This window comes from Aethalodelphis obliquidens, unplaced genomic scaffold (assembly GCF_003676395.1).
Source record: "Aethalodelphis obliquidens isolate GAN/ISIS:26980383/991018 unplaced genomic scaffold, ASM367639v1 scaffold17, whole genome shotgun sequence".
Taxonomy (NCBI): Eukaryota; Metazoa; Chordata; class Mammalia; order Artiodactyla; family Delphinidae; genus Aethalodelphis; species Aethalodelphis obliquidens.
In genome coordinates this window covers 29,492,899-29,516,772 of record NW_020837961.1, presented here as the reverse complement: position 1 = coordinate 29,516,772, position 23,874 = coordinate 29,492,899, and the positions used below count along the sequence as shown (strand labels likewise).

Below are 23,874 nucleotides of genomic sequence, written 5' to 3'. Positions count from 1 at the left end.
AAGTATAATTGACATACAGCACTATGTTAGTTCCATGTGCACAGCCTAGTGAGTTGATATTTTAAGAGGATCACCATAAGTCTAGTTACCATCTGCCATCATACAAAGTTATTACAGTATTATTAACTATATTCCCCATGCTCTAAGGCTTTGTGACTTTGATGGTGTATTAATAGCATTGTCTTGTAGATAAAGGGTTATGGTCTTTTGGTGAAAGCTTGCTTAATCGTCCTGACATCAGCCAAAAACTGGGGGAGGAACACAGGAGAAAGGAGAGAAACTCACAGATATGTCTTTCCTTCTTTTTCTTTTCCCTCAAAAAATAAAGAAAATCCAATAAAAGTAGTTTTCATAAAATGAAGTTGCCATATTAATCTCAGGAAATAGAGATCAGAAAATACTGAAGCTATGAAAACACTGTAAGGATTAGAAAAATTATTAAAGGGAAACTCATAAAACAGGCAATTTAATATTGGATTCATTTCTTAGGTAGAATGCCTTCCAGGTTAATGTAGTGGAGCTGAGAAGCATTAGCAATTCGTCTTCACACCTTTACAAATCATACCCAGGTGTCAAAAAAGCAGAATACTTCTGCTGTCAACCCCATTACACAGACCAGAATGATAGTGTAGCAGCCAATTTCTGCTATTAACAGAACTCAAGGGAAAGAAAGACAGAAATGACAGAAAAGCTAGCCAAGGATGGTGAAACTAATTATGATGACAAGCATATTATTGGAGACAGGTAATGGGCAGAAAACTACATTATCATCAGTGTTTTTCCCAACCCAGTAATGAAGACCATGTGGCTATAGGTGTAAAGGGGCAGCAGGTGTGAGGGGGCTGGAAGGAGGGCAGAGTAAACACTGCAAATAAAAGTAGAGAAAGATGCCATGGACTTTCCTTAGACTTGGTTAGGAGATGCTTTTGCAGGTAGTTGTGTTTTCTCTATAGAAGCAAGAGCAAAGAGTCTGTGATAGAGGAAATTATGACACTGGGGCTCTTAACCCTTTCTGGATCACAGAGCTCAGTTAGCCTATGAATCTTTTTTCTCCCTTGAAAATAACCCTTTTGCACACGTATGCACAGTTGGAGGTACAGTTTCCAGAGCTTCAAGGGCCTATTCTTGGAACCCAGATTAAGGACGTCTACAGAATGTTGGAAATTGCCTTCAGTGGACTTCTGAAATAAATTCTGGTTGCATCCATACAATGGAATATTGGGCAGTAGCTAAAAAAGAGGCAGACCACCTATTATCCCCTACTATGGACCAACCTCCAAGGTACTCTGGGTGAAAAATGCAAGGTATAGATAGTATTCATGGTATTTTAGCTATAGTGTTGGTGTTAAAACACATATTTACATGTACATATGCTGTGTCTTTGGAAGACGTATTAAAAATGCTAACAAAGGTGGTCTTTTATGAGGGAACTCCATCAGCAGGAGAGGATGGGGGAAGCTGGTCTTCAAATAGATGACCGTAAGCAGAATTAGGATGAAAGAAACTAGGAGGCATATCCCTTGTCTTTGCCACAGAGAAAGAGCTGCCCCCCACACTGTTCCTCAGCCTGTGAGGAGTAGAAATTTTAAGAATAATAAAATGTGATTTTTCTAAACAATTATATTATTCAAGGTTACAAATAAAAGCTAATTATTATGAACTAAATATGTCTAAATTAGACAAATTCAAAAATATGTATCTGCATTATTTCCTATTAAATAGAATCACTGAGGAGTATTAGCCAAAAAAAAAGAGTTTTTGTTTTTCTCGTTACTTTATGGAAAATTTTATGGCCATTATTGTCTTGAAAAAGCAGCTAAAGGGACAAGTATTTTCATATTTTTCCTCTTCTTTCTTTTTTTTTTTTTTAATTTTTATTGTTGGCTGCAGTGGGTCTTCGCTGCTGCGTGCCGGCTTTCTCTAGTTGCGGTGAGGGGGGGCTCCTCTTTGTTGTGGCGCACGGGCTGGGTTGCTCCGCGGCATATGAGATCTTCCCGGACCAGGGATCGAACCTGTGTCCCCTGCATTGGCACGCGGATTCTTAACCACTGTTCCACCAGGGAAGTCCCTCCTCTTATTTCTAAGTGATTTTTGTTTCAGTTTGTTTGGCAGGGGTGTTATTTCAGCTTCATTTTGTAACTTTTTTCATGTGATTGAATTTATTTTATTGGATTTTTTTTTCAGTCACAAAGTAACATATATTTGCGGTAACAAGTCTAACAATATAAACATTTAGTAAAAGGCAAAAATGAATCTCCCTCCAATCCATTCAAATCCCCGGAATAACCAGTGTGAACCATGTTGTATGTAGCTTTCTGTGCTTTTGGACATTCCAAGCCAAAGCTTACAAACACGTACACGTACATGTACTTCTTCCTGTTTTTTACAAAAAGTTTTACCTAACTGTACCCATTACTCAGCAGCAAAAATGTTTACTTACCTAACTGTACCCATTACCCAGCAGCTTACTTTATTCATTTAGTAATGAGGTTTAGGGACTTCTCTCCAGGCCAGTAGATCTGAGTCTGACTCCTTGTTCCCTGATACCTGCCTGATATTCCCTGGTATGAGCGCAGCACAGGCAAGTCCACGTTTCCCCTATTGATGGACACCACTACAAAAAATGCTCTTGTAAACACTCTTGTAAATATTTTTACTTCTACTAGTGCTTTTATAAAGAAATTTCCAGAAGTGGGACTCCTGGCTTAAAGATCATGAACTTTAAACTTATTAACAGTACCAACAATCCAGTTTCCCACCTGGCAGTGCCAGGAGTTCCCAAACGTGAGGTACCATCCTTGCCTTCTAGGTTGCCCCCTTAACATTGCTGTTGGAGAAAAATACCCCTCTCACGAAAAGACGCAAAAAGTAAGCATACTGTGTAGCTAGAGGGAGACTCTCACACCATCATCAAGATGAAAAACAGGCCTCTGGCTCCACCTTCTCACTGAAGTGATGCTGTCTCTCCTCTCCGCTCATCGGCATGCCTCTTCTGGAAGGCAGCCTGGGACAGGGCGCAGCGAGGCACAGGCCGAGCTCACTGACTCAGGGAGCACAGCTAGGGGAAGTCATGAAGCAGACCCACTCCTGCCAAACAGCCACAGTACTGGAACACTCAGACTTCCTTGCTTCACTGTACTGACAAAGAATTTTTTTTCTTCTTTGTTTTGGAGACGTGTATACTAGAATAATTACACATGATCTGAGTGCCAGTTATCAAAGAGCAGCTAATGATACTAAAAATAAAGACCAAGAAAGAGAGAGAAAGTGGGTAGCTAGGACACTTTGAATACTTTGTATTTAAGTTGTATCTTGCTACTTCAGTTTAAATCTAGCAGGTTTTAAAAAATGACTGGACCCTTTAATGCGGTAGTTGAGACCTGCAGGATTTGGGACGGGGTCCCCTGAGGCTGGTCCTCCAAGAACAAGCACATTTGGGATCCCCCTGTGCCCAGCCCTCCAAGGGCACTGAGTGGCCTCTTTCTCCTTCTCTGCCCCCCTTGTTCGTGCTCTCACTCCTGGGATGTGAGAGAGACTGTACGTGGTATCCTGGCCCAGAACATCAGATGAGTTGGGAAACAATTGAAGTGATTCCATGCTCAAGATTTACTTCTCCCTCCACACTCACCCCCCCCAAAATCACCAACTAAAAACCTATCCTAATAACCACCAGATCGTAGGGGCCCAAAGCAGCTGTTAAAGCAGAAATACCACTTGAATGGGAGAGCACTGTGAACAGTTATCAGCCTTAATCCTTTTCTTGAATTTTGGTCCTTTTCCCAGCAGGAAACAGAGCCCTGAGAGGATGGGCTGTTACAGCCAAGGTTGAGGGGACGGGGGACAGTCAAGTCTGCAGCAGTGGGGGAAGGAAAGTCGCTCCTTGGAGGTCAGTGGGTTCCAGTGAGGGCCAAGGAGGCAGAGCAGGGGCAACGGCAGGGGAGAGAGACGAATAGGAAGGAAAGGTGTGCCCACAGGAGAGATACTATGTTTCTGTGTTTGAATAAAATAAATGCCGAGATTGGGGTCTTCAAATTCTTTCATTCTAGCTAGCATTACTCAGAACAGATGACACGTTCAGGGAGTTCAGTTTCAGGTAATGTTTGCAATAATGGGCTTTAATACCAGCCTACCTTCCCCTGTTTATCCATCAGCACTGCTGTTTCCTAAAAACCCAAAGTGTATTTTTCAGCTTGGAAGAACTGTTAGAATATGCAAAATCCATCTGTTGGAAAGAGGATCATGGAGCCCTCCTCTCCCTCGCCCCCTGCACTCCTGTTTCACGCTGCAACCTGCTTCCCTTCTGCCCACAACTGAAGTTCCCCCTTGCTCTACGTTTCCCTTTTTCAGTAGCATGTCTCACCTTCTAATATACCACATGAATCACTCAATATATTTACTGTTTATTGTCTCCGTCTCCTGCTGGAGTGTAAGCATCACAAGGGCAGAGTTCTTTACTTTGTTCAATGACGTATTCCCAGCATCTAGAATAGCATTTGATGTGTAGCAGGCACCCGATCAATACTGAATGAAAAAAAGTGAAAGAGTAAGTTACAAAGAAATAGGTATAAAGTGATCCTGTTTGTGTTTTTCAAAATACCTACGTAATAATACTTATGATACAGGTTTGTGTTTTTCAAAATACCTATGTAATAATACATACGATACAGAAAAAAAATCTGTAGACAGATACACATATTTTAGATAATAATTATTACTGCAGGGATAGGATTACAGGAGACTTTCTATCATATATTCCTTTTTTTTTTTAAAGATCAACTTTTTTTTTTTTTTTAATAAATTTATTTATTTTTGGCTGTGTTGGGTCTTCATTGTTGCATGCGGGCTTTCTCTAGTGGCGAGCGGGGGCTACTCTTTTTTTTTTTTTTTAAGGCAACTCAGGTTAAGGGTTTTTTAATTTATTTATTTTTAATTTTGGCAACTCCTGAGTTTTGGCAACTCAGGTTAAGGTTTTTTTAATTTATTTATTTTTAATTTTGGCCGTGTTCGGTCTTCGTTTCTGTGCGAGGGCTTTCTCCAGTTGCGGCAAGCGGGGGCCACTCTTCGTTGCAGTGCGCAGCCTCTCTTGTTGTGGAGCGCAGGCTCCAGACGCGCAGGCTCAGTAGTTGTGGCTCATGGGCCTAGTTGCTCCGCGGCATGTGGGATCCTCCCAGACCAGGGCTCGAACCCGTGTCCCCTGCATTGGCAGGCAGATTCCCAACCACTGTGCCACCAGGGAAGCCCGGGGGCTACTCTTCATTGTGGTGCGAGGGCTTCTCACTGCGGTGGCTTCTCTTGTTGTGGAGCACAGGCTCTAGGTGCACGGGCTTCAGTAGTTGTGGCATGCAGGCTTCAGTAGTTGTGGCTTGTGGGCTCTAGAGCGCAGGCTCAGTAGTTGTGGCTCATGTGCTTAGTTGCTCCACGGCATGTGGGATCTTCCCGGACCAGGGATCGAACCTGTGTCCCCTGCATTGGCACGCGGATTCTTAACCACTGCGCCACCAGGGAAGTCCCTATCATATATTTCTTAATGTTTCCTATTTTTACAATAAATGTTACTTTTGAAATGAAAAATAATGCTATAACAAAATAAGGAATTGATGAATTTCCTTAGACCTAAAAGAAGAAGCTTTGTTTGTTTTCTGGAGATATAGGTTACAATGGAAGAAAGTGATATTATTACAAGAGCCTTTTTTGAAAGTTTGATATTGTTTTGATGATGTTGAGTTGGATTTTTGAGCATAGACAAGACTCGCCTCACTAATAAGCTAATAGAGCGGTTTCCATAGAGGGGTCATCTAATTTTTTTTTTCCTAACTAGCCTAATAATTATTATTTTACCTAGCATGCCATCTGGGGGCCTTACTTAGGTGATAGATAATAAACTTAAAATAGGATTGTACTTAACCATCCTATCTCCCCACCTCGCACCGTTACTGGCACATGGTAAGCAGACATGTGAGATCAAGTGACTAGTGAGTGGGTGATGCTCTGGTAGCAGGTCTGAGAGTGGGGTTGCCTGAGAGCTGGGTGGAAGGGAAGGGCAAGTATCAAGGAGCTGAAAGGCCATCTTATCCTTAGCTCAGCTGTTCGTGTATTCTGAAAAGAGCTGGTCAGCAAAAGATGCTTTATTGAACTGCAGCTCATAACAGGCAGAACATGAATGCTGTTCATCACAAGTGCTGTGAAGTGCATTGTTTATAGGGAGTATCTCCCTACAGGCGAGATCCAGAGAACAGGTTCTGAATACAGTATGTATTCATTCTGCCTCTTGCTGAATAAAGGCAAAAGCGGCCTCTCGAGACCCTGTGCACCGTATAGAGTATGCATTATACAGCATTTGATTTTATTTTTGCTAATCTATTTATTTTTAGGTTTTTCATCTTCTAAAAATTTTTTGGTCATCTTCCCAAACTACTAAAAAGAACATTTACATTAAAGAAAAAAAGACTGTTTCTTTCAGTAAAAAAGGTTGGTGGGGGATTTCTCTGGCGGTCCAGTGGTTAGGGCTCCACGCTCTCACTGCCGAGGGCCTGGGTTCCATCCCTGGTTGGGTAACTAAGACCCCACAAGCCTTGCGGCATGGCCAAAAACGAAAAAAGGAAGAAAAAAGTTTGGTGGTTGTGCTTTTATTTAAAATACTCTCCCTAAGCACATACTGTCCATTTTAAATGAGTGGGTTAAGATGGAGAATATATATCCTTGGCCCAAAATTAAATATTTGAAGGGAGATGTCTCATTTTATTTCCAGGATAAAACGTTTTCCGTTTTCATGTTAGCAAGGTGGTGTTTCACTTCACTACTCAATCCGAGAGTGCTGCTGCCAGGCTCCGGCAGGGTGGGATGAGGGGTGGGGACGAGGCCCAAGGCCAGCCCTTCAGGGAGGTTTTCCAACGCAGGCACAGGGGTGGGGCAAAGAGACCTTCCTTCCTGGGGGATCCGGGAAGCTTCACTATAGGGGGGAAATTGGCTGCATGTTTCAATTGCCCCTCATTTTCAGGCAGACACTTATGGAATGATTACACTCCTGTGAAAGATAGCTTCTACATAATTGAAGATTGTCCCGGATCTCCCTCATCAGAGAGGAAGAAAAGCCACATGAATTATTTACGGAGCGCCAAGTTATTTCCTTTCATGAGCCCTGACTTTGTTTTTGTGTCTGCAAACTGAGATTTTGTTTATCCATGAATAGTTTTCCCTAGAGCATGAAAAATATGACTCTTTAATTATGAATGAGGTTTTTTTGTTTGAGTCCATGTTAACTAAAACATGCAAAATACACTGTGTTTTTCATTAGATCCCTTTCAGCTCCCCACAAGAACAGAACCAGCAAAGGAACGAGCAGTTCAACCAGCACCCACCAGGAAGCCCACTGTGATTCGAATTCCAGCCAAACCAGGAAAATGTAAGCACTTCTCTGCCTCATTTATTTGCTTCTCCAAGAGCCAGGGAAAAATATATGCTAATTATCAATGTCTGCTTTTGAAATTATGTGTAATCAGCCACTTATTATTTTTCTGTCGAGAACATTTTCTTTTAACATCTTTATTGGAGTATAATTGCTTTACAATGGTGTGTTAGTTTCTGCTGTATAACAGAGTGAATCAGCTATACCTATACATATATCCCCATATCTCCTCCCTCATTTATTTTTTAATTTTTTAACATCTTTATTGCAGTATAATTGCTTTACAATGGTGTGTTAGTTTCTGCTTTATAACAAAGTGCATCAGTTATACATATACATATATCCCCATATCTCTTCTCTCTTGCATCTCCCTCCCTCCCACCCTCCCTATCCCACCCCTCTAGGTGGTCACAAAGCACTGAGCTGATCCCCCTGTGCTATGCAGCTGCTTCCCACTAGCTATCTAGTTTACATTTGGTAGTGTATATATATATATATATATATATATATATGTCCATGCCACTCTCTGTTTGTCCCAGCTTCTGCTTCCCCCTCCCCATATCCTCAAGTCCATTCTCGGCATCTGCATCTTTATTCCTGTCCTGCCCCTAGGTTCTTCAGAACCACTTTCTTTTTTAGGATTCCATATATATGTATTAGCATACGGTATTTGTTTTTCTCTTTCTGACTTACTTCACTCTGTATGACAGAATCTAGGTACATCCACCTCACTAAAAATTAACTCAATTTTGTTTCTTTTTATGGCTGAGTCATATTCCATTGTATATATGTGCCACATCTTTATCCATTCATCTGTCGATGGACACTTAGGTTGCTTCCATGACCTGCTTATTGTAAATAGAGCTGCAATGAACATTGTGGTACATGACTCTTTTAGAATTATGGTTTTCTCAGGGTATATGCCCCGTAATGGGATTGCTGGGTCATATGGTAATTCTATTTTTAGTTTTTTAAGGAACCTCCAAACTGTTCTCCATAGTGGCTGTATCAATTTACATTCCCACCAACAGTGAAAGAGGGTTCCCTTTTCTCCACACCCTCTCCAGCATTTATTGTTTGTAGATTTTTTGGTGATGGCCATTCTGACTGGTGTGAGGTGATACCTCATTGTAGTTTTGATTTGCATTTCTCTAATGATTAGTGATGTTGAGCATCCTTTGATGTCTTTGTTGGGAATCTGTATATCTCCTTGGGAGAAATGTCTGTTTAGGTTTTCTGCCCATTTTTGGATTGGGTTGTTTGTCTTTTTGATATTGAGCTGTATGAGCTGCTTATAGATTTTGGAGATTAATCCTTTCTCAGTTGCTTCATTTGCAAATGTTTTCTCCCATTCTAAGGGTTGTCTTTTCATCTTGTTTATGGTTTCCTTTGCTGTGAAAAAGCTTTTAAGTTTCATTAGGTCCCATTTGTTTACTTTCATTTTTATTTCCATTTCTCTAGGAGGTGGGTCAAAAAGGATCGTGCTTTGATTTATGTCATAGAGTGTTTTGCCTGTGTTTCTTCTAAGAGTTTTATAGCGTCTGGCCTTAACATTTAGGTCTTTAATCCATTTTGAGTTTATTTTTGTGTATGGCATTAGGGAGTGTTCTAATTTCATTGTTTTACGTTTGGCTGTCCAGTTTTCCCAGCACGACTTATTCTCCATTGTATATTCTTGCCTCCTTTATCAAAGATAAGGTGACCATATGTGCATGGGTTTATCTCTGGGCATTCTTTCCTGTTCCATTGATCTGTGTTTCTGTTTTTGTGCCAATACCATACTGTCTTGATGACTGTAGCTCTGTAGTATAGTCTGAAGTCAGGGAGCCTGATTCATCCAACTCCGTTTTTTCTTTCTCAAGATTGCTTTGGCTATTCGGGGTCTTTTGTGTTTCCATACAAATTGTGAAATTTTTTATTCTAGTTCTGTGAAAAATGCCATTGGTAGTTTGATAGGGATTGCATTCAATTTGTAGATTGCTTTGGGTAGTAGAGTCGTTTTCACAATGTTGATTCAAGAACATGGTATATCTCTCCATCTGTTTGTATCATCTTTAATTTCTTTCATCAGTGTCTTATAGTTTTCTTCATTCAGGTCTTATAGTTTTCTTCATACAGGTCTTTTGTCTCCTTAGGTAAGTTTATTCCTAGGTATTTTATTCTTTTTGTTCCAGTGGTAAATGGGAATGTTTCCTTAATTTCTCTTTCAGATTTTTCATCATTAGTATATAGGGATGCAAGAGTTTTCTGTGTATTAATTTTGTATCCTGCTACTTTACGAAATTCGTTGATTAGCTCTAGTGGTTTTCTGGTGGCATCTTTAAGATTCTGTATTTATAGTATTATGTCATCTGCAAAGAGTGACAGCTTTACTTCTTCTTTTCTGATTTGGATTCCTCTTATTTCTTTTTCTTCTCTGATTGCTGTGGCTAAAACTTCCAAAACTATGTTGAATAATAGAGGTGAGAGTGGGCAACCTAGTCTTCTTCCTGATCTTAGTGGAAATGGTTTCAGTTTTCATCATTGAGAACAATATTGGCTGTGGGTATGTCATATCTGGCCTTTATTATGTTGAGGTAAGTTTCCTCTATTCCCACTTTCTGGCATGTTCAACACCCATCATAAATGGGTGTTGAATTTTGTTGAAAGCTTTTTCTGTTTCTATTGAGATTAATCATATGGTTTTTCTCCTTCAGTTTGTTAATATGGTTTATCACATTGATTGATTTGCGTATATTGAAGAATTCTTGCTTGCTTCCTGGGATAAATCCCACTATGTCATGGTGTATGATCCTTTTAATGTGCTGTTGGATTCTGTTTGCTAGTGTTTTGTTTAGGATTTTTACATGTATGTTCATCAGTGATATTGGTGTGTAGGTTTCTTTTTTTGTGACAACTTTGTCTGGTTTTGATATCAGGGTGATGGTGGCCTCGTAGAATGAGTTTGGGAGTGTTCCTCCCTCTGCTATATCTTGGAAGAGTTTGAGAAGGATTGGTGTTAGCTCTTATCTAAATGTTTGATAGAATTCGCCTGTGAATCCTTCTGATCCTGGGCTTTTCTTTATTGGAAAATTTTTAATCACAGTTTCAATTTCAGTGCTTGTGATTTGTCTGTTTATATTTTCTATTTCTTTCTGGTTCAGTCTCAGAAGGTTGTGCTTCTCTAAGAATTTGTCCATTTCTTCCAGGTTGTCCATTTTATTGGCATATAGTTGATGCCAATAATATGCTTGTAGTAATCTCTCATGATCCTTTGTATTTCTGCAATGTCGGTTGTTACTTCTCCTTTTTCATTTCTAATTCTGTTGATTTGAGTCTTCTCCCTTTTTTTCTTGATGAGTCTGGCTAATGGTTTATCGATTTTGTTTATCTTCTCAAAGAACCAGCTTTTAGTTTTATTGATCTTTGCTATCGTTTCCTTCATTTCTTTTTCATTTATTTCTGATCTGATCTTTATGATCTTTCCTTCTGCTAACTTTGGGGTTTTTTTGTTCTTCTTTCTCTAATTGCTTTAGTGTAAGGTTAGGTTGTTTATTTGAGATGTTTCTTGTTTCTTGAGGTAGGATTGTATTGCTATAGACTTCCTTCTTAGAACTGCTTTTGTTGCATCCAATAGGTTTTGGGTCATTGTGTTTTCATTGTCATTTGTTTCTAGGTATTTTTTGATTTCCTCTTTGATTTCTTCAGTGATCTCTTGGGTATTTAGTAGTGTGTTGTTTAGCCTCCGTGTGTTTGTATTATTTTACAGATATTTACCTGTAATTGATATCTAGTCTCATTGCGTTGTGGTCAGAAAGGATACTTGATACAATTTCAATTTTCTTAAATTTACCAGTCCTTGATTTGTGACCTAAGATATGGTCTATCCTTGAGAATGTTCCATGAGCAGAAGAAAGCGTATTCTGTTGTTTTTGGATGGAATGTCCTATAAATATCAATTAAGTCCATCTTGTTTAATGTATCATTTAAAGCTTGTGTTTCCTTATTTATTTTCATTTGGGGTGATCTGTCCATTGGTGAAAGTGGGGTGTTAAAGGCCCCTACTATGATAGTGTTACTGTCGATTTCCCCTTTTATGGCTGTTAGCATTTGCCTGATGTATTGAGGTGCTCCTATGTTGGGTGCATAAATATTTACAATTGTTATATCTTCTTCTTGGACTGATCCCTTGATCATTATGTAGTGCCCTTCTTTGTCTCTTGTCATAGTCTTTATTTAAACATCTATTTTGCCTGGTATGAGAATTGGCACTCCAGCTTTCGTTTGATTTCCATTTGCATAGAATATCTTTTTCCATCCCCTCACTTTCAGTCTGTATGTGTCCCCAGGTCTGAAGTGGCTGTCTTGTAGATAGCATATATATGGGTCTTGTTTTTGTATCCATTCAGCCTGTCTGTGTCTTTTGGTTGGAGCATTTAATCCAATTACATTTAAGGTAATTATCGATATGTATGTTTCTATGACCATTTTCTTAATTGTTTTGGGTTTGTTATTGTAGGTCTTTTCCTTCTCTTGTGTTTCCTGCCTAGAGAAGTTCCTTTAGCATTTGTTGTAAAGCTGGTTTGGTGGTGCTGAATTCTCTTAACTTTTGCTTGTCTGTAAAGGTTTTAATTTCTCCGTTGGATCTGAATGAGATCCTTGCTGGGTAGAGTAATCTTGCTTGTAGATTTTTCCCTTTCATCACTTTAAATATGTCCTGCCACACCCTTCTGGCTTGCAGAGTTTCTGCTGAGAAATCTGCTGAGGAATCAGCTGAATCCTTATGGGGATTCCCTTGTATGTTACTTGTTGCTTTTCCCTTGCTGCTTTTAATATTTTTTCTTTCTATTTAATTTTTGATACTTTGATTAACATGTGTCTTGGCGTGTTTCTCCTTGGATTTATCCTGTATGGGACTCTCTGTGCTTCTTGGACTTGACTATTTCCTTTCCCACATTAGGGAAGTTTTCAACTCTAATCTCTTCAAATATTTTCTCAGTCCCTTTGTTTTTCTCTTCTTCTTCTGGGACCCCTATAATTTGAATGTTGGTGCTTTCAATATTGTCCCAGAGGTCTCTGAGACTGTCCTCAGTTCTTTTCATTCTTTTTTCGTTATTCTGCTCTGTGGTAGTTATTTCCACTCTTTTATCTTCCCGGTCACTTATCTGTTCTTCTGCCTCAGTTATTCTCCTATTGATTCCTTCTAGAGAATTTTTGATTTCATTTATTGTGTCGTTCATCATTGTTTGTTTGCTCTTTAGTTCTTCTAGATCCTTGTTAAACGTTTCTTGTATTTTCTCCATTCTGTTTCCAAGATTTTGGATCATCTTTGCTATCATTACTCTGAATTCTTTTTCAGGTAGACTGCCTAGTTCCTCTGATTTGTTTGGTGTGGTGGGTTTTTACTTTGCTCCTTTATCTGCTGTGTATTCCTCTGTCTTCTCATTTTGCTTAACTTGCTGCATTTCGGGTCTGCTTTTAGCAGGCTGCACGTTCATAGTTCCCATTGTTTTTGGTGTCTGCTGCCAGTGGGGAAGATTGGTTCAGTTGGTTGTGTAGGCTTCCTGGTGAAGGGGACTAGTGCCTGTGTTCTGGTGGATGAAGCTGGATCTTGTCTTTCTGGTGGGCAGGACCACGTCCTGTGGTGTGGTTCGGGGTGTCTGTGACCTTATTATGATTTTAGGCCGCCTCTCTGCTAACGGGTGGTGTTGTGTTCCTGTCTTGCTAGTTGTTTGGCATAGGGTGTCCAGCACTGTAGCTTGCTGGTCGTTGCGTGGAGCTGGGTCTTAGTGTTGAGATGGAGATCTCTGGGAGAGCTTTTGCCATTTGATATTATGTGTAGCTGGCAGGACTCTGGTTGACCAATGTCCTGAGCTAGGCTCTCCCACCTCAGAGGCTCACGCTTGACACCTGGCCGGAGCACCAAGACCTTCTCTGCCACTCAGCTCAGAAGAAAAGGGAGAAAACAAAAGAGAGAAAGAGAGGAAGGGAGGAAGGGAGGAAGGAAGGAAGAATAAAATGAAGTTATTAAAATAAAAAATAAAAGAATTATTAAAATAAAAAGGTAATCAACAAAGAAAAAGAAGAGAGCAAGCAAACCAATAAACAAATCCACCAATGATAACAAGTGCTAAAAACTATACTAAAAAAATAACCATAAAACAAACAAAGAAAGAAAAAAACAACAGACAGAACCCTAGGGCAAATGGTAAAAGCAAAGCTATACAGACAAGATCACACAAAGAAGCATACACATACACGCTCATAAAAAGAGAAAAAGGAAAAAATATATATATATTTTTTTTCTTTTTTTTTAAAAAGGGGGGCTTCCGTGGTGGCACAGTGGTTGAGAGTCCGCCTGCTGATGCAGGGGACACGGGTTCGTGTCCCAGTCCGGGAATATCCCACATGCCGCGGAGCGGCTGGGCCCGTGAGCCATGGCCGCTGAGCCTGTGCGTCTGGAGCCTGTGCTCCGCAACGGGAGAGGCCACAACAGTGAGAGGCCCGCGTACCGCAAAAAAAAAAAGGAAGAGAGCAACCAAATCAGTAAACAAATCTACCAGTGATAATAAGCTCTAAATATTAAACTGAGATAAACCTAAAACCAGAAACAAATTAGATGCAGATAGCAAACCCCAAGTCTACAGTTGCTCCCAGAGTCCCCTGCCTCAATTTTGGGATTATTCGTTGTCTATTCATGTATTCCACAGATGCAGGGTACATCAAGGTGATTATGGAGCTTTAATCCGCTGCTCCTGAGGCTGCTGGGAGAGATTTCCCTTTCTCTTCTTTGTTTGCACAGCTCCTGGGGTTCAGCTTTGGATTCGGCCCCGCCTCTGCATGTAGGTCGCCTGAGGGCATCTGTTTCCTGCCCAGACAGGACGGGGTTAAAGTAGCAGCTGATTAGGGGGCTCTGGCTCACTCAGGCTGGGGAGAGGGAGTGGTACGGAATGCGGGGCGAGCCTGTGGTGGCAGAGGCTGGGGTGACGTTGCACCAGCCTGAGGCGTGCCATGTGCTCTCCCTGGGAAGTTGTCCCTGGATCACGGGACCCTGGCTGGGGCGGGCTGCACAGGCTCCCAAGAGGGGAGGTGTGGATAGTGACCTGTGCTTGCATGCAGGCTTCTTGGTGGCTGCAGCAGCAGCCTTAGCATTTCATGCCTGTCTCTGGGGTCCGTGCTGATAGCCGCAGCTTGCGCCCGTCTCTGGAGCTCGATTTGGCGTTGCTCTGAATCCCCTCTCCTTGTACACCCCGAAACAATGGTCTCCTACCTCTTAGGCCGTTCCAGACTTTTTCCCAGACTCCCTTCTGGCTAGCTGTGGCACACTAGCGCCCTTCAGGCTGTGTTCACGCAGCCAACCCCAGTCCTCTCCGTGGGATCTGACCTCGGAAGCCCGAGCCTCAACTCCCAGCCCCCACCCACCCCAGTGGGTGAGCAGACAAGCCTCTCGGGCTGGTGAGTGCTGGTCGGCACCGATCCTCTGTGCGGGAATCTCTCCGCTTTGCCCTCCGCACCCCTGTTGCTGCGCTCTCCTCTGTGGCTCCGAAGCTTCCCACCCCCATCTCCACCAGTGAAGGGGCTTCCTAGTGTGTAGAAACTTTTCCTCCTTCACAGCTCCCTCCCAGAGGTGCAGGTCCCTTCCCTATTCTTTTGTCTCTGTTTTTTCTTTTTTCTTTTGACCTGCCCAGGTACGTGGGGAGTTTCTTGCCTTTTGGGAAGTCTGAGATCTTCTGCCAGCATTCATTAGGTGTTCTGTAGGAGTTGTTCCACATGTAGACGTATTTTTGATGTATTTGTGGTGAGGAAGGTGATCTCCACGTCTTACTCCTCCGCCATCTTGAAGGTCCTCCCCTTGAGAACATTTAAAAGCAAGTTGTTTTCTCATAATTCTTTAGACAATTAGTACAGCAAATTTTATTTTTTTGGTTTTTTTAAATTTATTTTTGGCTGCATTGGGTCTTCGTTGCTGCATGCAGGCTTTCTCTAGTTGTGGCGAGCGGGGACTACTCTTCGTTGCAGTGCACGGGCTTTTCATTGCAGTGGCTTCTCTTTTTGCAGAGCATGAGCTCTAGGCATGCAGGCTCAGTAGTTTCGGCACATGGGCCCTAGAGCACAAGGACTTCAGTAGTTGCAGCACACGGGCTCAGTAGTTGTGGCTTGCAGGCTCTAGCGTGCAGGTTCAGTTGTTGTGGCACATGGGCTTAGTTGCTCCGCGGCATGTGGGATCTTCCCAGGCCAGGGCTCGAACCCATGTCCCCTGCATTGGTAGGCGGATTCTTAACCACTGTGCCACCAGGGAAGTACAGTACAGTAAATTTGGTTTTTACTTCTCTTTAACATTGTCTGAGGCAGAAAGAATAGAGGGAGGCTGAAACTCAGAGTAATTGTAATATCGTATGTTAGTGCCAGTAGTAAAGATTTGGTAGGAAAGTTTTGAAACTGATAGCAAATACAGTTGTATGTGTCTGTCAGGAATGTATTACTCGAATGAGCATAACCTAAATATAGCTATGTGTGAGTTGTCTGAAGGGGAGTAACCAAGAGTTATAAAAACATAACAGTGTATAAAAATATTATTTTAATTTGTATAACACCACGGGGTTTTTTTGTTTTGTTTTGTTTTGTTTTTATGGTACGCAGCCCTCTCACTGTTGTGGCCTCTCCCGTTGCGGAGCACAGGCTCCGACGTGCAGGCTCAGCGGCCATGGCTCACGGGCCCAGATGCTCCGCGGCATGTGGGATCTTCCCGGACCGGGGCACGAACCCGCGTCCTCTGCATCAGCAGGCGGACTCTCAACCACTGCGCCACCAGGGAAGCCCCAACACTACGTTTTCATACACTTCCTTACTTGATTTTTCAGTGTTACAATAAATGAAATTTTGGATGAATTTTATTTAATAAGTCCTGCAGATACATCTGATATTATCATAAGAGAGAAGCCAAGAGGGCCAGAACTGTTTACCTTAGGCCCTAGAGATTAGAAAAAGCGTGAGTATGTATGCACGTGAATGCACATACAGTGGGTTCCAGAGCAGTTCCTGGGTGATCACACAGCTTCCTCTGTGAGCCTCTGCTTTCCTTTCATTTCCTTTAGTGCTTTTGCACAGCCCAGTTGCATCCTTGCCTTTGTCTAACAAGATTCTGCCACTCCATTCCTGCCAACAGCAGAGCAAGTGTCCCAGTCCTTCACCTGCAGCATCCCAGGGTTACACTGTAGGCATCCCCTGGAATGCCATGAAACTTAGTTTAGGGGTATGGTTTCTCTATAAAATACTACCTGGAAGAATCATATTGGTTTTAGTCTGTTGATGGTTTTATTAACTGATGGCTCTAAGCCAAGTAGTGAGAAGATTGAATGGAGTTTCTATGAAGAATGAGGAGGAGAGAAAGTCAAGGGTATCAAATTCTAGTGGGTTCTCGCTTCTTAGGAGCTTATATGGTAGTGTTAGACTGAAGAACTGGTTGTATGTTTCTTTTGACAGTATTATATAGCCTACAGATCAGTGATAGGACAGCTCATCGGGTTGTCGGCCTGCTCACTGTTACCTTGTTAAAAGTATTTGCGGGCTTCCCTGGTGGCGCAATGGTTGAGGGTCTGCCTGCTAATGCAGGGGACGCGGGTTCGAGCCCTGGTCTGGGAAGATCCCACATGCCGCGGAGCGGCTGGGCCCGTGAGCCACAACTACTGAGCCTGCGTGTCTGGAGCCTGTGCTCCGCAACAAGAGAGGCTGTGATTGTGAGAGGTCCGCGCACCGCGATGAAGAGTGGCCCCCTGCTTGCCACAACTAGAGAAAGCCCTCGCACAGAAATGAGGACCCAGCACAGCCAAAAATAAATAAACAAAAACAAACAAACAAAAAAAGCCAAGCATTTAAAAAAAAAAGTATTTGGGATTTTAATAAGCTGCGTGAGATAGAATGATAATAAATATTACCTGAAGCTCATGTGGCTTTATGTAATACAACTTTTACATTTAAATGTATTCTCCTATGTGTCAGGGTCCCCCAGATCCCCATGTTTGATGATTTGCTAGGAGGACTCACAGGATTTAGCATATAGTTGTGTTCGTGGCTGTGATTTATTATAGCAAAAGTATGCGAAGCAAAATCAGCAAAGGAAAAAGGTGCCCGGGGCAAAGTCTGGAGGAAACCAGCACAAGTTTCTAGGAGTCCTCTCCCAGTGGAGTCACACAGGGTGTACCTAACTCCACTCAGATGTGAAATGTCAATCAGGGAAGCTCATTAGAGACTCAATACCCAAGGGTTTTTGTTGGGGGCTGGTTACATGGACACCTCTAGGAATTTGGGCATGTACCAAAATTCCAGATTTCCCAGAAGGAAAGCAGGTGTTCAGCATAAACCATATTCTTTTGTTTTATCTGTTCTAGAAATGGTGCGAAGCTTCCAAAAATGCAAGTTCCTAGGTGCCAGCAAGGACCAACCTTGTAACTCAGGCCTGCTGTGTTTACTCTTTTCTACACACTTATAATGTGGATTAATAGTCCTGAAATCCTGAGAAGGGTATATTGAGAAAGCACCTTTATTTATTATCCTGACAAAGCTCCAGGAACTATTAGAAAGCTGAGTTCTGTACCGCTATATGTGAGAGAACTGAAGTGCCAGTTCCTAGGGAATTCTATGTATATCAAACACCAGTTCCCTAGGGCTTCCCTGGTGGCGCAGGGGTTGAGAGTCCGCCTGCTGATGCAGGGGACACGGGTTTGTGCCCCGGTCCGGGAAGATCCCACATGCCGCGGAGCGGCTGGGTCCGTGAGCCATGGCCGCTGAGCCTGCGCGTCCAGAGCCTGTGCTCCACAACGGGAGAGGCCACAACAGTGAGAGGCCTGCGTACTGGAAAAAAAAAAAAAAAAAACCAGTTCCCCAGAATTTTATTATTACGATTATTAAGCAATGTGTATATTGCTGTGGAGGAAAAAGAACTTGGAATGGACAAGAAAATAAAGGAACAGCTTTGTGGTGCAAAACTCCTTGCTCTGAACCTGTCAGCTTCTTCCCCTGGGTACCTGTTTCTTCTGACTAGGATGTCCTTTCCCCAGATCTCTGCATGGCTCGCTCCTTCACTGTTCCTTCAGGTCTTTGCTGAAATGCCACTTTTCTCACTGAGCACTCTGCTGACCACACAGTTTGAAATTGAAAATCTGCACCTCCCCCACATACCCACACCAGATAATTACTATGTCCCTTCCTTCCCATAAGCTATCTCCTCTCTGCTTTCATATTCTTACTGCTTTGTACCCTTCAGTAAGGAAACTGCAGCACAGAGAAAATCTTCAAGATGATGACTGAGTTGGACCATCCCTGTGTGTGTCTTAATTCCCCACGCAGCACTGCTTCTCAACTAAGAACGCTCGTCTGTCTCTAAATCATTGTTCTCCTAGGAGCTGGCCTGGGTATTTTCCCCCTTTTGAGAGTGTTTTCCTGTCTGTGGATAAAACAGGAACCTGACAAATCATCCTCTTGTTTTGTTATAGGTTTTTCATGTGAAATGGAAGCAGAGAGTGTTCATTTGAATGGGAAAAATTCCTCTCTCTCCTTTAAATGCCCGAACCAGTGAAAGTTGGCTTTAGCCTCCTTTAGTATGTTACAGTCATGCTCTCTCCAAGTGTTTTGCACACAGATTTTAATTAGCTGTCACTAATTAAATCTGGTCATCTTTGTTTTCTTCTTTTTAAAATAAGTTGGGAGTGCACTATCTCTGGGTTAAGGATGTAGTTTGGATGTAAAGTTATTGCTTGTTAAAATGGGAGCAATGAAGCCCATTAATCTGGAGCTAATATATTAGAAAACACATTTAATTATTTGGATGGGGGAGGGTTGGATACACCACCTATTAGGAAGCCGCATGCCTTACTACAATGCGTACAGGCTTTTGGTTTCAAACCCATCTGACCATTACTAGCATTAAGACCTGGCTAGCGCATTTATTTTCTTCTCAGCGTCAGTTTCTTCATCTGTAAAATGGGTAGGATATTATCTAGTATAGTGCTGTCCGATATGGTAGCCAATAGCCACATGTGGCTACTGAGCAGTTGAAATGTGGCTAATGCAACTGAGGGACTGAAATTTTAATTTTATTTAATTTTAATTAAGATTTAAGTTTAAATTGCCACATGTGGCTGCTAGCCAGTAGACTCAACAGATCTAGCACTTAGATTGAGGTTGGTTTGGAGAAATGTATATGAATAAAGTGCCTTAACTTAATGCGCGGCCCATAGACGGTTCTCAACAAGTGCTGGCTTGCTGTTATAATTATTTAGTATTATTTTTAATCTCTATGAAACACTTGGTAAAAAGTAACCGATGCCTACTAGCTCGTCAATGTTCTGAGGTTTGCCAGAATACCTTTCTCATTTGCTTAGCTCTCCATTCTTTGTGTGCATCTTTTTTTTTTTTTTTTTTGTGGTACGCAGGCCTCTCACCACTGCGGCCTCTCCCATTGCGGAGCGCAGGCTCCAGACGCACAGGCTCAGTGGCCATGGCCCACGGGCCCAGCCGCTCCGCGGCATGTGGGATCCTCCCGGACCGGAGCACGAACCTGCGTCCCCCGCATCGGCAGGCAGACTCCCAACCACTGCGCCACCAGGGAAGCCCCTGTGTGCATCTGTTACAATAGCCATTTTCTTAATAGGGAACCAAGCTGTAATCATTTCATCCCTTGAAACCCCAGAAGACTAGAAATTATTGATTAATTAATTACTGCTATTTTTCCAGGTTCACATGAGGAGGATCCACAAAGCCCACCTCCTCTCCCTACTGAAAAACCCATTGGAAACACCTTCAGCACAGTATCCGGAAAACTCGGTAACGCTAACAGAACTAGAAACTTGGTAAGTGGTCATTATAGGTAATCTTAGGTTGAAGACTAAGCTATGCACTAATTTTAAGTAATCAGCTGATGTCTAAATTATTTTACTATTGGCCAGATAAAACCAATTTCTAAGCTCCATGTACTTATTTAATATTTTTTAAATTCCTATAAAATAAAAGAATTAGGCTAATTCATTGTACTTCATCATAAAATAATTTGCCCTATACCGATATTATGGCATTGTCTTTTAAATAGCACTAATAATGAGAAAGTTATTGAAAATCTCTAAAACCCTTTAATTTTTGTGGAAAGATTTAGTTCAATTATCAGGTTTTATTTAAAATACCAAATTAGGGACTTCCCTGGTGGTTCAGTGGTAAAGAATCTGCCTTACAATGCAGAGGACGCAGGTTCGATCCCTGGTCAGGGCACTAAAATCCCACATGCCGCGTACGGGGCAACTAAGCCCGCGCACCACAAATACTGAGCCTACGCACCTCATCCAGAGCCCATGTGCCTTAAACTACAGAGTCCACGTGCCCTGGAACTCGTGCACCACAACTACAGAGCCCATGCTCCCTGGAGGCTGCGTGCCACAACTAGAGAAAAGAAAACCCACACACCTCAACTAGAGAGCAGCCTGTGCACCACAACAAAAGATCCCACATGCCTCAGTGAAGATCCTGCATGCCACAACTAAGACCTCATGCAGCCAAAAATAAAATAAATAAATAATAAATAGATCTTTAAAAAAATAAAATACTGAAATAGTGACATAATTTTAAGATAATTATTATAAGAATTTGTTCATCTGAAATTTAGGAGAGAATTATTTTTTAAATTTAAAAAGTAGTGCTTTATCATGTACTTGTTAACAGATGGTGGTAAAAAGTTTTTTTTTTTAATTTCAACCTCGATACTGTTTTTCTATGCTTTTTCAAATTCCCATATGATAGATTATCTTTAAGGTTTGTTTCAAAAGAAACCAGTTCTTAAAGTCTTTGAGCAAAATTTTCAGTTCAAACTTCATAATAGTTTTACACTTGTGCATTAACTATGCTATTATACATGCAAACCCATCTAATCATCTAGTGAAGAGAAATTTCTTCGAAGGAGACATTAAATTGAATTAGCCAATGTCAAGTTAATGAGATTTTTCTGTGGGCTGAATTAAAATTTAGTGATCACTTGCATTTCAAAATACTTGGTAATAAATTTTTATTAAAACTGGGCTAGAGACTTCCCTGGCAGTCCGGTGGTTAAGACTCCACGCTTCCCGTGTAGGGGGTGCGGGTTTGATCCCTGGTCAGGGAACTAAGATTCCACATGCCGTGCAGCAGAGCCAAAAAAATTTTTAAAAAAACGGCCAAGATGACCCAAAAGAGGATGATAGGGCTCCCACCATACTATTGTTGAATGGGAAAATCCCAAATTTCCATAGAGGAAAAGTTACTTGAGAAGGTTACTGGCTTCTACTCTAAAGGGTTGTAAGGAGGAATGAGAGGATGATGAGTAGGCATACAAAAGCATTCACTGAGTCATGTCATGGGCTTTGTAAACCCATAAAGCTCTATTAAAATATTAAGTATTGGGCTTTCCTGGTGGCGCAGTGGTTGAGAGTCCGCCTGCCGATGCAGGGGACACGGGTTCGTGCCCCGGTCTGGGAAGATCCCACATGCCGCGGAGCGGCTGGGCCCGTGAGCCGTGGCCGCTGAGCCTGCGCATCCGGAGCCTGTGCTCCGCAACGGGAGAGGCCACAACAGTGAGAGGCCCGCGTACGGGGGGGGGGGGGAGGGAATTAAGTATTATTCCATTTGGTGTTAAGCAGTCCACAAAGCAACTCAAACATTTTAGAAAAAACAAGGAAAGGAAGTTAGAATAAACTAAGCCATCTGGAGAGGGACCATATTCATAACTGTTTGTATCTCGCATAAACAACATGAGGGAAATCCTGTCCTGCGCTGTTTACAAAGGGTGGGGGCCGGAGGGGGACGTGGTCAAAGCACTCTGTGCTGTACTGTAATGAATACATACCATAATAGACACACTGTGTCTGAAGGAAGAAGAGGAGAGAAAAAGACCCCAAGTTAAATGATTTGGCTGAAGTCATGCACTTAGATTTCCAGGGCCCAAAAGTCAAAACTGTGCCTGAGAAATTCCTTTGGTTTTGAGAATTACAGTTACTGAGTGAATTTTAGATCAGAGGCCAGAATGGCTTCAGGTGTTGGGGAGGGTCTCTAGAAAGAGTGCTTCACCACTCTGATGACCCATGAGGAAAGGCACGGTCTTTGAAAGTTGTGTCTTCTGATGAGACACAGGACAAAGACCCTTGACTATTTCTCCTGCCTTGAGTGCCAGGGAACTTTCCATCGCAGGACAAGGTGGCTGTAGTTGCAGAATCCCACTTTCTTCACTTAAACGATGAGGGAATCCAGGGTGAGGAACCACAGGAGCCACTGGCACTATTCTCTCAGCAGGAGCAGACGCTTCTGTGGAAACCCAAGGCTGCCAGAGCCGCCCGCGAAGTGTCTGCCAGCCGGTGCCAGAGGAGACTCAGGGGACGCTGCCCAGAAGGTGGAAGGAGTCACAGCTGCAGCATAGGAGATGGCTAATGAATTCAGAACATGAGAAGTGGTACCAATTCCTGGAGAAAAAAAGAAGTCACATCTTCAGAGGCTGCTCAGTGATTCCAACAGACAAGAATATGGTTTTGGAAGAAATATCTGTTTTTTGAAAAAACAAACAAAAAAACGGAATTATTTTGAAATTAGAATATAGGAAACCATTCCAAAGAACATGAACAAAAAGATGGCTGCGGGCTTCCCTGGTGGCGCAGTGGTTGAGAATCCGCCTGCCGATGCAGGGGACACGGGTTCGTGCCCGGTCTGGGAAGATCCCACATGCCGCGGAGCGGCTGGGCCCGTGAGCCATGGCTCCTGAGCCTGCGCGTCCGGAGCCTGTGCTCCGCAACGGGAGAGGCCACAGCAGTGAGAGGCCCGTGTACCACAAAAAAAAAAAAAAAAAAGATGGCATCTGCAGGGCAGTACAAGCCAAAAAACCAACTTCACCAGGAGCTAAAATGCTTACCGGAACACATCAGAAGCCAAAGTTCAGGGATGTCAGAGCTAGAGAAAAACTACAAAAAGCAGGTATAGAGGAGCTCCATTCATGTGTGGACTATTGAAGAGCAGGAAATCCCTAATCAGTAATCTTCCAAAGACTGTCAGCAGAACCTGCACACAAACCTGGACTTTAGCAAACACGAGACAGTGGCTCCTACAGGAACCAAGCCCCTACTCTCAGTATTTGACGTGTCAGGTGCAGCAGTGCCTTTTGGAATGTGCCTAACATTCCCGGGGGATTTGAGTGTGCTGCCTTTTTTGCTGATTTATTTTTGCTCATTGTAGAAAATTGAGAAATTAAAAATATATTTAAGATTTCCCATAAAAGTAAAACCAATCAGAGAAAACTATATTTGGTACAAGATTTGCATTTTATGGTATGTGTTTATTAAAGTACACCATCTATAACTTTCCATGTCAGATTTATATATCTATATTTTTAAAAATCTGCCCTTAATTATTAAGGTGTCTAACAACTGTAATTTTGAGGAAAGCTATAAAAGTTCCTACCTATCTGCTAGAGTGTTTTTCTCTTGGCT

General features: G+C 42.2%; 1 protein-coding gene across 13 annotated transcripts in view; it reads left to right on the top strand.

Annotated features, from left to right (window-relative positions):
- SH3D19 (SH3 domain containing 19) overlaps nucleotides 1-23,874 on the top strand; it is a 179,832-nt gene that overhangs the window by 127,879 nt on the left and 28,079 nt on the right. For all 13 annotated transcript variants that reach the window (XR_003435026.1, XM_027117159.1, XM_027117167.1 and 10 more), the window contains 2 exons: nucleotides 7,295-7,402; nucleotides 20,117-20,232. Coding sequence is in view for 12 of the 13 variants with exons in the window: in XM_027117159.1 (XP_026972960.1) it covers nucleotides 7,295-7,402; nucleotides 20,117-20,232 (224 nt within the window). In the remaining variant the exon portion in view is untranslated. The remainder of the gene's footprint in view (nucleotides 1-7,294; nucleotides 7,403-20,116; nucleotides 20,233-23,874) is intronic.